The sequence below is a fragment of the Stylophora pistillata genome, chromosome 1, assembly GCF_964205215.1.
Source record: "Stylophora pistillata chromosome 1, jaStyPist1.2, whole genome shotgun sequence".
NCBI lineage: Eukaryota > Metazoa > Cnidaria > Anthozoa > Scleractinia > Pocilloporidae > Stylophora > Stylophora pistillata.
This window is the reverse complement of record NC_142519.1, coordinates 50,618,566-50,633,297: the sequence shown is the minus strand read 5'-3', so window position 1 is coordinate 50,633,297 and position 14,732 is coordinate 50,618,566. Positions and strand designations below refer to the sequence as shown.

General features: G+C 37.7%; 1 protein-coding gene, 1 long non-coding RNA gene and 1 pseudogene across 3 annotated transcripts in view; 1 reads left to right on the top strand and 2 right to left on the bottom strand.

Annotated features, from left to right (window-relative positions):
- Positions 1 to 14,732, top strand: part of LOC148742938 (delta-1-pyrroline-5-carboxylate synthase-like) — a 595,352-nt pseudogene that overhangs the window by 206,135 nt on the left and 374,485 nt on the right. The window lies entirely within an intron of this gene.
- Positions 2,570 to 4,459, bottom strand: LOC148742955 (uncharacterized). The gene is made up of 3 exons (XR_016001477.1): positions 4,344 to 4,459; positions 3,917 to 3,988; positions 2,570 to 3,343 (listed from the first exon to the last, which is right to left on the bottom strand). It is a non-coding gene; the product is annotated as an uncharacterized LOC148742955 (long non-coding RNA).
- Positions 11,135 to 13,526, bottom strand: LOC148742954 (techylectin-5B-like). Its single transcript, XM_088750046.1, has 4 exons — positions 13,152 to 13,526; positions 12,561 to 12,648; positions 11,644 to 12,058; positions 11,135 to 11,354 (listed from the first exon to the last, which is right to left on the bottom strand). Exons 1-4 carry the CDS (start codon positions 13,473 to 13,475, stop codon positions 11,135 to 11,137), a joined length of 1,047 nt encoding a protein of 348 aa, XP_088606172.1. The 5' UTR covers positions 13,476 to 13,526.

The window sequence follows — 14,732 nt, the reverse complement described above, 5'->3', positions numbered from 1 at the left end:
GAGGTGTAGGGTGGAGGAAAGACCCAAAGTACGATTAACTCGGCCAATGAATACGAGCCTGATGTATTGAATAGTTTTTGTGCAACACGGGTTTAAAAACTCAAAATTTTACATAGAATGTATGAGCTATTAGCGCTTTTGCCACCCAGAAATTTTGCAGTTTTTGATGGACTATTTCCCCTTGAATATTACACCCAAAGAGCTAAAAATTTCACCATGTACTAAGGTTTTCTAGCTCTTTAGCTGCCTGAAGTCAATTTATATCTAACATGCTTCCTTCTTTAGGCAAAGCCGTATGAAAATGAGCAAAAATGTAGACAATGACGTCAGCATGAATCCGCTATACAGAAGTCTCGCGCAAGGTTTCTCCTCTGGGAATCATGTGGCTGTAAGGAATTTTTGCTCCGTCTTCCGTGTTCATACATATTTCCTTGTCATCTTTAGCAAGCGCGGTAGCCCTGATTCTGATCGTTAAGTGAAGAGGTGTGCTTGTAATATTCCGTCAAAAGAGGGAATTTTTGGGAAAAAAATGATCACGATATAAAAGAAATCGGCTAAATTCAAGTAAATAAACCATGCCATAACACCTAAACCATTGAAGTTTTTCGAGACATCAAAGTAGGCAATCTGCTAGTGCTTCTGGGATCATTTGCGCGTCTGTCAAAATGGCGCCTGATCATGAATGTACACGCTGTTATGGCCAGACACTGATAATCTCGGCTATTACAGCCCTTAAGTATCTTCTGACACTTCACTTTTTGAAGCTGCTTTGCGTCGAAAGCAGCAAGTGGGATAGCATGTCTACGAAGTCTTTCCAAAAGAACGTGAAACGTGCACGAGGGGTTGCTTGGCGCTTCGCTCGCTTGTTAGGAAAAATTCAGCTTGTGTTGATGCGGGAAGCAGACAGCTTACGATCACAAGTAAGGCTCCTAACATGTATTATAACCACACTTCAAGTAACATACGCAGTAATGGTAAAGTGTTGATTTCTAAAGATATATGCCTCTTGACATCACAGCAAAAGGTGCCAAAGATCGATCAATGCGTTACTTCTTTTGTGGACGCGCTCTAGTGCCTCGTTCTTTTGCACTTAAAAGAAAGCCCCATGCGATTAAAACGATTAAGTAGACGTTACTTAAGATGAGAGATTTAATTTTACTCGCTAGGACTTCCAGAGTGCAAGTTAACTTTGTCTGAAGCAATATAGTATAACCCAATCAAGAAATTCAAGGGTGCGACATCTATTAATGGCGACCACCGATTAATGTTATATACGGCATGGCTTTAAACACTTTTAATCTTTCCATCTTTTTTCCTGTTCAATTGACCTAAATTTACAGTGAATGGTTTGAACCAGGGAATAGCAGTCAGTGGTTTAGGACATTTGAAATAAGAGTCAACTGGCTCTTCCTTTCACTCAAATCTTTAAGGGGTTGGTTGCCATCACCCATAACAGTCTATTCCAGAGCCACCGTTATTCAGATGATAATACTTCATACTTTTATTATGCAACTGTCCAAAACTGTTATTTGGATTTACTGTTTTGAACCTCGTCTGGCTCTTTGAGCACATTTGACTCTCCACAAAATAACCATGGTAAGGTTTCCATGGATTAAAAGTTAATAAGAATAGGAAGTTTGGGATTAGGAGGAAAAAAACAAAAAAGACACCTTTTGATCAAACTGTGATATTCTTACTTTATTAAAACACAGGAATCTTTTGTAAATAATTGAATTGAAGGGAAAACATACCCCAACATTTTAACTCAACAAGAATGAAATTTTAACTTAAAGAGAACTGGAAAAAATTATGTACTTAAGAACTTAGGTGCTAATTTCCTTTAAAGAATTGGAAACAGTATTGAAAGATTTACAAGTAATGACTTAAAAAGTTTCAAATTGATGAAAAACACAGAAGCGAATTTGAGACAACTCAAACATTACACCTTATTCCTAAATAGGAACCTTAACTCAGCCTCAAATCAATGCCTGCCTGCCTGCCTGCCTGCCCACCAAAACTCCAGCCAAACACTTACCCACCATCTCCAAACACCATAACAACCACCCTATTCCTCTTTACCCAAGTTAAAACCCTCACCCTGGCCTGTAACCCTCCCCGTCTCTAACCCAATCCCATTAATTTTAATCCCCACCCATCAAAACATTTTACCTCCCCAGCCTCCCATTATCCTTTTCAGTCATAGCCACATTTGTAAACCCCCACCCACAATAGAAGCCCTCCCTCCGTCCCAATCTGTTTCTTAGTCCTTACCATCACCACAACTCCACTGCCCATACCTTTCACCCAAAACATTTGAATTATCTCAAACCTACTTTGCTTTGACATCAGTATGTTATATGGGAACAACATTCCAAATTACCTCCTGAATGTCCGACAACCTCTAAATTAGTGTAATATGATATATTCAAAAATACAGTTCTTTACTTAATATATGCTTTTTTGGATCTAACTACATGTAGAGTTGCAACAGAAGTCGTTTATTAAACCTTTTCAGCAATTTTTAGAGTTCAAATAATCTATATAACATATTGATTGAGAAATCTGAACTTTAACCTCAGCTTAGTACTTCAAGAAAATTGTAATGTGCCAAGACTTGAATCATTTTCCAAAAAAAAAAAAAAAACCTTGTTAATTTTGGATTTTATCCCTTGACCTGAACACTCAGATTTCTCCTTAAGTAAATAGTGGATTAAAAGGTTAGTTGTTAGATTATAAGCTGTAAAGAATATTATGGAGAGCTCAGAATGTTCCAAGTGCAAAATGCCCAAATTTTGGAAATGTCATGTTTTAATTTCCAACACCCCTGATTTTAATTCAAGTCTAAGCGTGTTTTCTTGGACACAAAAAATTATTTTATACCAAGTTAAAGTTTTTGATATTTGTTGATTGTCATTCAGCTAGGTGAAATATGTATTACATCGTACAACATATTGAGAGCATCTAATTAGTTCTTGCAGTATCAATTTTGGATCAAAAATTTTGGCAAGGAAGCTTTTGGTTTTTATTCAAATTCTCCTGGTCAGTTCCTTTGGAAATTTCAAGAAAAAAGTATGGAGAATATGCACACTGATTATAAGGTGTAAGAGGTGATTGTACCATGGCTGGACATGTAAACCCAAAAAAACCCCGCATGAGGAAAAAATTTGGACCATGTTCCCCAAACCTGTGCTATGGTGATTAAACCTTCGGGGTTTGAAGGTAGCTTAACAATGTTTTACCCTACAATGTTTTACTACTGTAATTACACAGCCTTTGTTTGTTAGTGTCCTTTATGAAAGTGCCTTATCTCCTTCTTAGGCACCAGTAGTTACATTTGTAGAGGCTAAAAAAAACAAAACAAAACAGCAGATAATTTTAATAATGTTGTGAAGAAAGTAGTGTTAGTTAATTATTGCTAAATTTTTGTAACCTATTTTGAATTATTTGGAATGTTAATTTTGCCAACACTCAAAATTTTCACGCGCATTTATATCTTTTAAATGTACATTTGCTGCTTGGGTTGATGTACTGTATTCAGAGCATCTGCAGATTCTTTGAATTCAAAGTGGAAGAACACACTAACACTCTGTGAAGTGTATGCCAATAACAACAATACCTCAAGGTACTGTGCCAAAATTCTTTTAAATGTCAAAATCACATTATCTAATTTTTTTCGTTAAAAATAACATAGCAGCAGTGTAAGGAATAATTATATTATGATTTGTTTTGTTTGAAGACGTAGATTTTTGTTAAAGGATGTTAGAAGAGTTAGATTTGAAAGTTAGTCTTAAGCAATGAACCTGTGTGATTGCTGGATACTTTCTCTGAAATTATTTTGTCTCATGAATAGTGATTGTCTCTTCCTTATTCTTGAAGTGCAACTTACATCTTAAGAACTCAAAGAGAAAGGACCAACCTTTAAGTTTTTGCTTCCAGCATGGGGCTTTCTAGCTGCTAAGGACTGTTTGCTCATGACTGGTCTGATAGGCTATCAAATGGGTATAACCAGAACAAGAATTATATGCCATTTTGGGATTCATGCAGTCTCTCTATATTTCAAGAGTGTTATAAGTTTTTTTTTTTAAGTTCCTTTGCCTAACAACTTCTATCTGACAAGTTTGGGTACTCTCATTACCTGTTTGCTGGATATTGTAGTGATATTATTTGGGAGAGTTATATGTTAATAATTTCCTTGAGGTAAAGGGTTCAATGCTGACCTGGATAGGATCTATGAATTCCTTCTGGTTTATTTTGGTGCTTTCAAATGATCAGATTTCCTGGAAACTAATTAAAGCCTTCAGGCTGTTCTGCATACTGTATTTGTGACAGTTAAGCTTAATTACCTTTTGAAAAGGCTGAGAATGAGTGTCTGAGCTGGAAAAATAATAAGAATTTGTTTGTTTGTTTGTCTGTAGTCTGAATTCCTTTTCCTGTTATTAATCTAGTTGTTTGCCCTGGAAATAAGACTTCAAGCTCCCAATATAAAAATGTTACCTTGACTATCTTTGTTTTGATGAGAAATAGACAGAAATAAGAGATATAAGTAGCACTCACCTTTTTCACTGTTAAAAAAATGTTTGAGAACATACTGGTTAGTAATATGATGAGTTATAGCATATATAAGAAGTATTATTGATACTCACCTTTTTTGCTGTTAAAAAAATGTTTGAGAACATACTGATTAGGAACATGATGGGTTATAGACTGATATGAGAAGTATTATTGATACTCACCTTATTTGCTGTTAAAAAAAATGTTTGAGAACATACTGATTAGGAACATGATGGGTTATAGACTGATATAAGAAATATTATTTATACCTTTTTTGCTGTTGAAAAAAATGTTTGACAACATACTGATTAGGAACATAATGGGTATAAGAACTGAAACTATATGGACTGATATAAGAAGTATTATTGATACTCACCTTTTTTGCTGTTAAAAAATTGTTTGAGAACATACTGATTAGGAATATGATGGGTTATAGACTGATATAAGAAATATTATTGACACTCACCTTTTTTGCTGTTTAAAAAATGTTTGAGAACATACTGATTAGGAACATGATGGGTTATAGACTGATATAAGAAGTATTACTGATACTCACCTTTTTTGCTGTTAAAAAAAAATGTTTGAGAACATACTGTTTAGTAACTTGATGATTATCCACTGATATCTGCATGTACATGTAGGAGGCATTAATAGCACTCACCTTTTTTGCTGTTTGAAGAAATTTTTGTCAACATAGTGATAAATAACAAGTAAAATGATGTATGTATTTGTAAGAGAATGTTGGTGCAACCAAAATAGGCTAGTACACTTATCTTGTCCTGAAATAAAATGCAATAAATTGAGTGTCAGCCCCAAATAATGGCACTTACCTTGTTCCTGAAAAAAGTTAGTTGTTAGTAACTATGACTTTCTAAGAAAGTGACGCACAGAGAGACAGTCTTTTTTTATTTATTTTTTCTACGAACATCATTCTTAAGTTTTCAATGAATTTGCATCACATGTGTATATTTTGGTGACACATTAATTTTTTGTTATGTTATGGAACCATCAATCTTCAGGTCTGCTCCAAAAGATGGGCTCGGAGCTGCTAGAATTAAATCCCTGAAAAGTAAATAAATTAGTAATCTTGTAATTAAAGTGTGAAGGTAGGTTTCTGAAGAAGAATGACAGACACACAGGTTGTTTCTCTCTACTTTTTGAAAATATTACAATCAGTTGCTTGTTGAATTCTAGCTGAGGGTGGGATGCACTTAAATTTCCTAAATGAAAAATTAAGCATCTGCAGAAACCTCAAGTGTTCCTGGGTTAGGGTTAGAAAGAAGGAATGATAGCCATAGTGAATTTCAAACCGAAAGCTGAACTCGGAATAGAATAAAACACACCCACCTGGTGACAACTTGGAGACCTTGCCCTACCTTTGTAAGGGTTGGTTGCTGCACGCATCAGGCCTCTGTGATACAATTTGTCAAGAGAAGAGTATTCTATTCCCCGACATTTTGAAGACAGCTTGGAAGCTAAGTTTTTAAGACAATTGGTTTAATGTATGAACCAAAAGCAAATATTTTAACTGGGCCATTTCTTAAGACTAATATGAGGTTTCCTCTCCATTGTGACTCCTCATCTGCTCCATAATGTTAGTTGATGTGTTTTATTTTTGCCCAGAATTTGAACTGACAGCTGTTATGCTATCAAACAATTTTACAAGTAGTTTATTGTCTGTCACCTAAGCTGGTGTGTGCAGTTCCCTATTTCCCACTAAATGAAGTCTTGTGCCCAAGTCTTGTTATTCTGCATTGAAGCTGATGTAGAGGTCTAAAATTTGCAGTTCTTGCCTTGTAGCTTTAAGTGTTTTTGTCTTCCATAGAAGCTGTAAGGAGGGATAAAGGTTCCAGTTCCCCTCCTAGTCTTAAGTCTTGTTGGTCTTCTAAAGGGGAGACGGAAGGACTTATTATACTAGTTCTTGCCTCTTGGGCTTAATTTTGTTGCCTTCCACAGGGGTTGAAGTGAAGGACTAGGTGGTGCTTGATGGACTTCGTATAGTTGCAGTTGATACAGAGAAGGGACATGGTGTTTTAAGGGCTGTAGGCTGGTTTATTCTGGGTAGTAAGCAGCTGTATTGCTGTATTTCAAGTTAACCATTTTCTCTCTAGTTGCAAAGGGCCTAGTAAGATTAAAACTATGCAAAGGTTTAATAAGAGATTTCCTTCTACAGCATGCCAAGTGTACTTGAACTTTTTGCACGTTATTGACTAATTATATAATTTGTTTTTTTTTTTAAAGTTAACTGTTGATAACTTAGTCACTGAATTTTCTCTAGTGGCTTCATGCCCCCCTAAAAGCTTGAATTATTTTTTAAAATGAGACCAATACTCCGTCAATCTATTCTGAAAAACTGCCTTTAAATGCTTTGTTAATTGACTTGTTGCATAATTTACCCCTTAAAGGTATTCAACTGTTTGAAATCTGAATTTTCTATTAGCAGGTAAAATGGTTACAAACATCTTATGCTTTTGTTATTTTTTACCTGATTTTCCATAGCCTTGCGTTGATGATCTCACTAAAAAGACGACCTGAAAAAACCAAAGCATGCATGCAGTTATGTACACACACAAAGCTACAGTCAGCTGCAACTTACCATCTGCAGAAAGAGCTTGAGATGAATAGAGTTCTCTTCTCCATATCTATCTTAACTGGTCCATGAGATCAGCTACAGCATCATCTTTCCTGGAATTAGTAACGGTTAGTAATATCATCTTTTATCGAAGTGGAAATGTTAGCTCCCGAAAATGAGCTACTCTCTGAAAGTGCACTTAAAGTGGTTTCTCAAAGAGAGCGAGGGTCATTGAACTGCCAAAAAGCACATTTGCCCCCGAAAATGGGCTTCTTTATGCTGCCCTAGAAGAAAAGTTGAGTGCAGTTTTGCCTCTAAATGGGCCCAGAAATCCTGAAATAAAAGCTGTTAGTAGCACTTACCTTCTTTCTGGAAAAAAATGTGGTATTAGTTAATGTTATGTTATTGTACTTTGTAGCCAGTTTATTTCAGAGAAAGACACAAGAACACAGAGTTTTGCGATTTTTTATTTTTGAAAATGTTACATGAATCGTTTTATCAGTTAATCGTCTTGGGTAGGATGCGCTTTCCTATATGAAAAATTTAGCATCTGTGGAAACCTCAAGTGTTCTTGTGTCAGTAATTGTTGACATCCCGATTAGAACATTAATGGTGTCCCAGATGGTAGCTAGCTAACGAGTCAAGGTCGTTACCAAGCCTATATACGGCAAATTGGATGCCAATAGGTGTTGAAATCGAAGGCCGGAGTGATAGCCGAAGTGAATTTGAAGCTGAAAGTCGAACTCGGAATAAAATAAAACCCACCCACCTGGTGACATCTGGCAGACCTTGCCCTACCTTTCTGTGGGTTGGTTGCTGTACACACGAGGCTGGGATGTTGAGTGAGGAGTTGATTTTGCAAAATTTGGTGCCAGCCTGTAAGCTGACTGGTCAAACAATTGGCTTAATGTATGATTAAAAAGCAAATATTAATACTGGGCCATTTCTTAAAACTATATTATGTTGTCTCCTCTCCATTGTGATTCCTTTTCTGCTCCATGATGTTGGTTGATGTGTTGTATTTTCGACATTAATTGGCCCGCAATTTGGACTGACAGCTATTATGCAGTCAAAATACAGCATACACCTAGCCTAGTTTATTTTCTCTGTGACCTAAGCTGGTGTGTGCAGTTCCCTATTTCCCACTAAATGAAGCCTTGACAAGCGGCTTCAACTGGAGTTAAACCACTAAACATCATAGAAGTGGCAAATGAACTCACTTCCCAGTTGAATGGCCTAATTTATCCAGTTAAATATTATAGTAACTAAATCGATGTCTGGTTGGACCTTTGGCCAAAATGGGTTGCCGCAATAATTTTTACAATATAATTTGGTTGAAAATGCTTCACTAGATTGCAGTCTACGGAACTGCTGCTATCGGGTGAATCATTATAAAATTGGTATTTGAGGCGCTACTAAGCAGGGAGCTCCAGCGCGGAAGAGTGGATGTTGATGTCCATGGTTGAAAAGCCATTGTAGTCCTGGAGGATATGTGCACAGTTGATGCAGTCGTGATGTAGAATCAAGGCCGAAATTGTCTAAAGAAGAATCTTAAGCCGAAACCTAACCTAAGCCGAAAGTACCTGAAAAGGAACCCTTTTAAAATTAAGGGAAGAAAAAAGGGAGGCCCAGCCAACCCCAGGGGACCCAACTAACTTAGCTAACTACATTAAATTAAGCCGAATGACAAGTTTCCAGACTTCTGTCTGAAATTTAAAATGAGGTTCAACCAGTGCTTTATATTATAGTCCCTCTCGTCCAACCCACAAGGAATTCTCTGACCTGTCGTGTTTGTCTTCCATCAGTGTCTTCTTACTGACTCATTCCCAGATGATCATCAGAGTAAATGCATGTAACAAGATGTAGCAGACATTGGAAAGAAGTGAAGAGAAACTCGATTTGTGGTCTCATCTTCCCAAACCGTCCAATTCCCCACATCTTTGTATTTTCTCCATCAGAGTCAATCTGGAAGGAGTCGGCCTTGACTTGTTATGTGTTAGCTGGGAAGCAGTAGAGTGGACTAGAGTGGCCTGGAGTGGACTGTTGGAACTGGAAGTGGACCAATTTGCGAGGATCTAGTCAGGAACTGGAAGTTATGGGCATTAGTCAATGGGAGCTGAAAATTGATTAATGAATACATAGAGTTAGCCATGTAAACTGTAGTACAACAAAGTTGAAATGGTAAACAGTTTCTTCCGAAACTATCAGCCTTTAAACTGTAGTACAGTTGTATTTTGATTGCAAGAAATTGTTTGAACATTGGCAATGGGAGGGAGAGCTTTAGAGATAGTTTCATGATAAGGATAGTCTCTAAGGTCCTTTACACATTAAAAAGAGCATGTCAATTTGACACTGAGGATAAGCAAGGACTGGTCTTTTTAGGAGTAAAAGTCACTCTGAAAACTACAAGAATGTTGTGAATATGAAGACTTAAAGTTGTAAAGAATTTCTTAGGATTACTTTCATGTCCACTAGACGAAGAAGAAGACAGTTGTATATCACAGGCGGCCCAGGCTCGGTCGCAGGCTCTGTCAGAGGCTCTTTCACAGTGGATTATTACAGAGTTTGTATAGTGGTTTAGTTGGACTTGCTTTTGAGCTCCGTAAATATAAAATTGGGTGAAATAATCAAAGAAATAAAGTCTTACCTTCATAAAGAGTAATCTGTGCTGTTCTTGTCGCGATTTGAGGCTGTTTTGCTGTGTTTCAGCTTTAAGTCCTAGCACTACCAAATAAAAGGGAAAGTAGGAAAGCTCTGTCTCACACACGCTCGCGAAAATCGTTCGAAAAACACTCTTAAATACTTCCCCTTGAATCGAAACTTGGTAGCACGAAAGCCAAATAGTTGCCCTTCAAGTTCACCAAAACAAATCCCTCAAAAGTTGGGTTGTCGAGCAACCAGCCCAGCGAAAATCTCAAGTTGACCGCCATTTCAGCGACATTAGAATGCGCGTCTGTCAAATCCTGTGCAGTCTTTTTGTTCGTTGCGACGCGGTCGGCCTGGACACTAGCAAAACTAGGCCCAACGGGTAGCCCCACGATATGAATGATTAGTCATGATCAGTGTTGCTAGTGTCTAGTTCGACCGTTTCGTAACGAACGGAGCCTGTGACAGAGCCTGGGCCACCTGTGGTTGTATCATCTTAGCAAGAGCAAGCCGAATTAACGCAATTCTGTCAAACGAAGGCAATAAAACGGTGGGAAAAGTCTTATTGAATTAATTCCAGGAATTTCTCCATATTGTGTGGTATAGATCTTCCTTTTTTTTTCGTCAGGACTTTATAAGTATTTAATTCACTTCCTCATGTAGCTACCAATAATTGATTACAAAGTTTATTAGTTGGCTTAGGAGAGAGATCAGTCGGCTGTAGCGATGATCTATACAAAAGTACTAATCTATTTTTTTCTGTTCTACTGCATTACAGACTATAAAGCTTGCGGCATCCTTATCATCAAAATTAAGGCCGGTAAACTCCGTCTCGGTTAATGACATCTCCCTAAAAGCGATGTTACAATCATGATAAGCCACTGTAGTAAAGAGTCACTGTACGCATAGCAGATATCTCTCTCTTGTAAGATTGTGCCAGCTGAGAGCTTAAAGACAACTTGTACAAATGAAATAATTGTCCAGTCGAACATATGAGGCGCTCGTAGCAACAAGAGAAGCCAGTCTTTAGGAGAACTCAACGAGTTTATTTGTACCTCAACATAGCACGCCTCGACCATGGATTACAAGCTGACAGGCCATAATCAAACTGTACACGACGCAAAGCTAGAGTTACCTTAAGAAACAAAATTCACGAAGGAGCTAAAAACAAAAATAAAGAAACAATCTCACCAAATGATAAGACAAGGCAGTATCAAAGCGGCGCGAAATCATTGTTTGAGCACATTTTCTTTCACGAACGCCTCACCAAATGCGAAAAAAAAAAACACGCTGGGCATCATGGTATTACGTAATTATAAAACCGGAACAAATATGGACACTGTTGAGGAATGGCCTCAACAGAAATCATGCTGGCCGAAGTTTGATCTTGGTGCGCTTTAACGAATAATCTAGTCCTCGAAATGAAATCCAGCTAAATCCTTGAGCTTGACCTCCACCTCGGTACAAACCATTTGGGTTGGCCCTGTGGCAACTAATGTACCACCAACCACCTTTAAAATACTCTTCACAGTTTCCGACGTCACTGAGTTCGTTGTCTCTGTCTCTGGTTGTAAAATTCATATTTCTGTATTAAAAAGAAAAAAAAACAAAAAAAAAACACAAAATAACAACTTCTTGAAAAATTTAGAATGAGCTGGATAGTAATGCTGCTGGAAGCATTGCATAACCTACTGCATTACCAAAAAAAAATGCAAACAATGTATCCATGATCCGAGGAAAGTCAAAGAGGAAAGGAACATAGTAATCTGTGTAAAACGCAGTGTACAGAAAGTGAGTCATGCTGCAAGGAGCTATGTTGGGTCGCCAATTTAAGAAGAGGAATCATGGAATTACCTATGACATACCTCATGGACTGAATTGGAGATAATGAGTCGCTTACGGTGCCTCGGTATCCATCGATTGTCACCCGATAATAATCGCTTTCGTCGGCCACAGAAAAAGTTGTGTACTCGGAAAATCTTCGGTCGCCTTCGTAATCCTCCATATCAATGCGAAACATTATGTTGGCTGATACAGTCAGACGGTGAAGAAAATCATTCCTAAGCCAAAACTCGCTCTTTAGACTTCCGAAGCCTTCTTTGTATGATTCCCAATGGACATAAAAGTCTACAGAGCCATCCATGCACCTTTGAAAGGTGGTCCAGCCTCCGTCATCTGTTGTCATGTCACACACTACTTGGAAGGGTTCTTCTTCATCAGGGTAAATCAAGTACACACCATCAGTCGTGGAACCATTTTGATAATAGTCAAAACAATTTTTGGGGTAATCTGCGAATGGAAATGTTACCGTCATTCATAGATACACCTTATTCGATGGTTTAACTTACAAAATGAAAACGTGACCAGAAAAATCTGATTAACTTGAACGTTTGTTCCTTTAAAAGTCAAAGCAGATTAGCAACTAAAATCATGATCGTTCGTCACGGCCATTTTGTCCTTCCCTCTTCCGTCCGTTTTTTTTCCTTGTTTCACTGTGTAATGCTGAGGCATACTTCCTGCGTTCAGTTGCCTTAACATAGTAAAATGGCGTGGGAGTGGGAAAATAATGTGTCGTAATGATTTCCAGCGAAGGGTAAGATTTGGCCCTTTAATCTTTCTTTAGTAATCAACGAAGGTGTTTCAACATTCAAAACATCGCAGTCCTGTGCTGATCGAGGTAACAGATGAAAACATACGTCTTGATTAATCGGCTTGAGAGGACTTTCTCCTCTCTAACGAAAAAGACTTGAGCTGCTCTCAAACCAAAAAAATCTAACGGATTTCCATTTACCTCTGATACGCTTACAGAAGTGAGTGTTTGATTTGTAGCTTGCGAGACATATTTCGTTTTCCTTGTACGGGTCATCTTTGCAGGTGCTCTAACATTAGGGAAAGAAACTGAGAAACGTATTATTTTCAAATTTGGATAGCGGAAGTTTTGTTTCTTTTTGAAATTTTCAACCCTTTTTTTGATTTTACATGCAGGAAAACGGTTTGCCATTTGAAATAGTCCAAGAGCGAAAGTTATGACACTTAACAAATTGTCAAATATGTTTATAAGTTCTGGGCCTGGAGGTATAGCATATAGTTTATGGAGATTTCGCTCCATTTCAAGTTCGCCCAACTTCCATCGTTGCGATTTCAGCCCCCTGAAGTTAAAAAAAAACTCGCTGCCATCTTGAATAGTTCGCTTCCTTGCACCCGAACGTACTCGTGCAATTAACGTACCGTGCCAATTCTTCACTTTGTTGATTAGTGCACGATTACTGAAAGAACTATGCAAAGAAACTGAAATAGAAAGATCCAGCTACGATTATGAACAAAAAGATTAAAAAATTGAGCCGTAAGTAATTTGTGGTGCACTAAGACCGATTTAGCTTACCATTATTCCTCTGTAAAGGAAATCTTTATTCTGAGTTAAGTTCATAGCAAATCCAACAAATCGATCAGAGTCCCTTGACTGACACTTGAATTTCTCTGAGTCGCCCTTTATGGTTCCAAATTTGTAAGACTGACATCGCTCTTCATCCACACACTCAAGCTGACAGGAACTTTCCGTATCGACTTCTATCTCTTTTATCAGGCTTCCGTTTAGTTTTTGTCCTTCTATCTTGTCGACGAGGTGAACAGCTCTCAGATCTGGCTCTGAAAGGCGGCTAATGCCGTAAACAGCTGCACGGACGCGATTGAATTTTCCCAGATGCATGTTAAGTCTCCATAGAAAGCTTTTCGCGTGTAGTTATGTTGTATCTTCTTGGACTCTGGGCCGCGACCCTGGTTAGCAGGTGAAAATACATCCTGAAATTGATGTAATGGTTCGCAACTCTTTTTATTACGCTCCTAATACGCGAAGAGTGCGCTCGATGAGGTATTGTAAATAAACTTTTGTCATCATTACAGTCCTCATATCCTAGGTAGAGCGGACAGTCAGAAACTAATCAAATTCATAAAAGGAATAGCCTCCGTTAACCTGTGATATCACCATTCATTTCTTCAACGGCGCAAATAATGCGCTCGATAAAGTCTTGTTAGCAATCCTCTATCATCAGTATTAAGATAATCATCGTTCTCCAGGCAGAGGGAAAGTTGTTAAATTTCTTAAAAGGGATACCCTCTGTTAACTTTTGAGATCACCACTGATCTCTTTAACGGCGCAACGAATGCTCACGATGAGGTCCTGTAAATAAACCATTGTCATCACTATCATTATAATAATCGTAATCCAGGCAGAGGAGAACAACTTATAAACTAATCAATTTTATAAAATGAATACTCTCTGTTAAATTTTGAGATCACCATCATCTCTCTTACGGCGCGAAGAATTCACTTGACGAGGTCTTGTAAATAATCCTTTATCATCAATGTCATCGTAATCATTATACCCCCTAAATGCAGGCAAGCGGAAAATCACTTTCCTTTCATTAACTACATAAAAGCATACTTGTAAGATCATTGTTTAGCTCTTTATACGCTAGCTCTTTAATTATACGCTATATTACAATCGTTAAAAACTTTTACAAAAATCACTTTCCTTTAATTAACTACATAATAGGCATACTTGTAAGATCATTATTTAGCCCTTTATACGCGAAAAACTTTCTTGAAGGTCCTTCAAATGAACGGCCGGCTTTTATCATCGTTAATATTATCTCTATTTCCTGTTTTTCGCGATTATATGGGTGTATTCTTAACTTCTGATTAGGAAATTCCATAAAGACTAACCCTAAAGTTTTCATCCGGCTAATCAAACAGATATAAGTCTGAAAATCAAAACGACTCTTTTCCAGCTTGGGGCTGACAAGACTGAGTTTTGCTGGTAAACAAATCTAGTCGCACTAATGGTTCGGATTCTGCATCCTTCTTTCATTTGTTTGAACCCCTATGACAACTAACATCTAGCAATTGCCCGCGCGACAAACACAAAAAGGTAGCTGTATTTAGCTGGCACCAAAGCAAGCTGAAT

Bases quoted from the DNA above. Each gene is read 5' to 3' on its own strand.
- LOC148742954 (XM_088750046.1), bottom strand. From the start codon at position 13,475: ATGCATCTGGGAAAATTCAATCGCGTCCGTGCAGCTGTTTACGGCATT. The intron at 12,649-13,151 runs GTAAGCTAAATC...CCCTAATGTTAG, and splicing joins TCCTTTACAGAGGAATAATG to AGCACCTGCAAAGATGACCC. The intron at 11,355-11,643 runs GTCCATGAGGTA...TTTTTAATACAG, and splicing joins GACTCATTATCTCCAATTCA to AAATATGAATTTTACAACCA.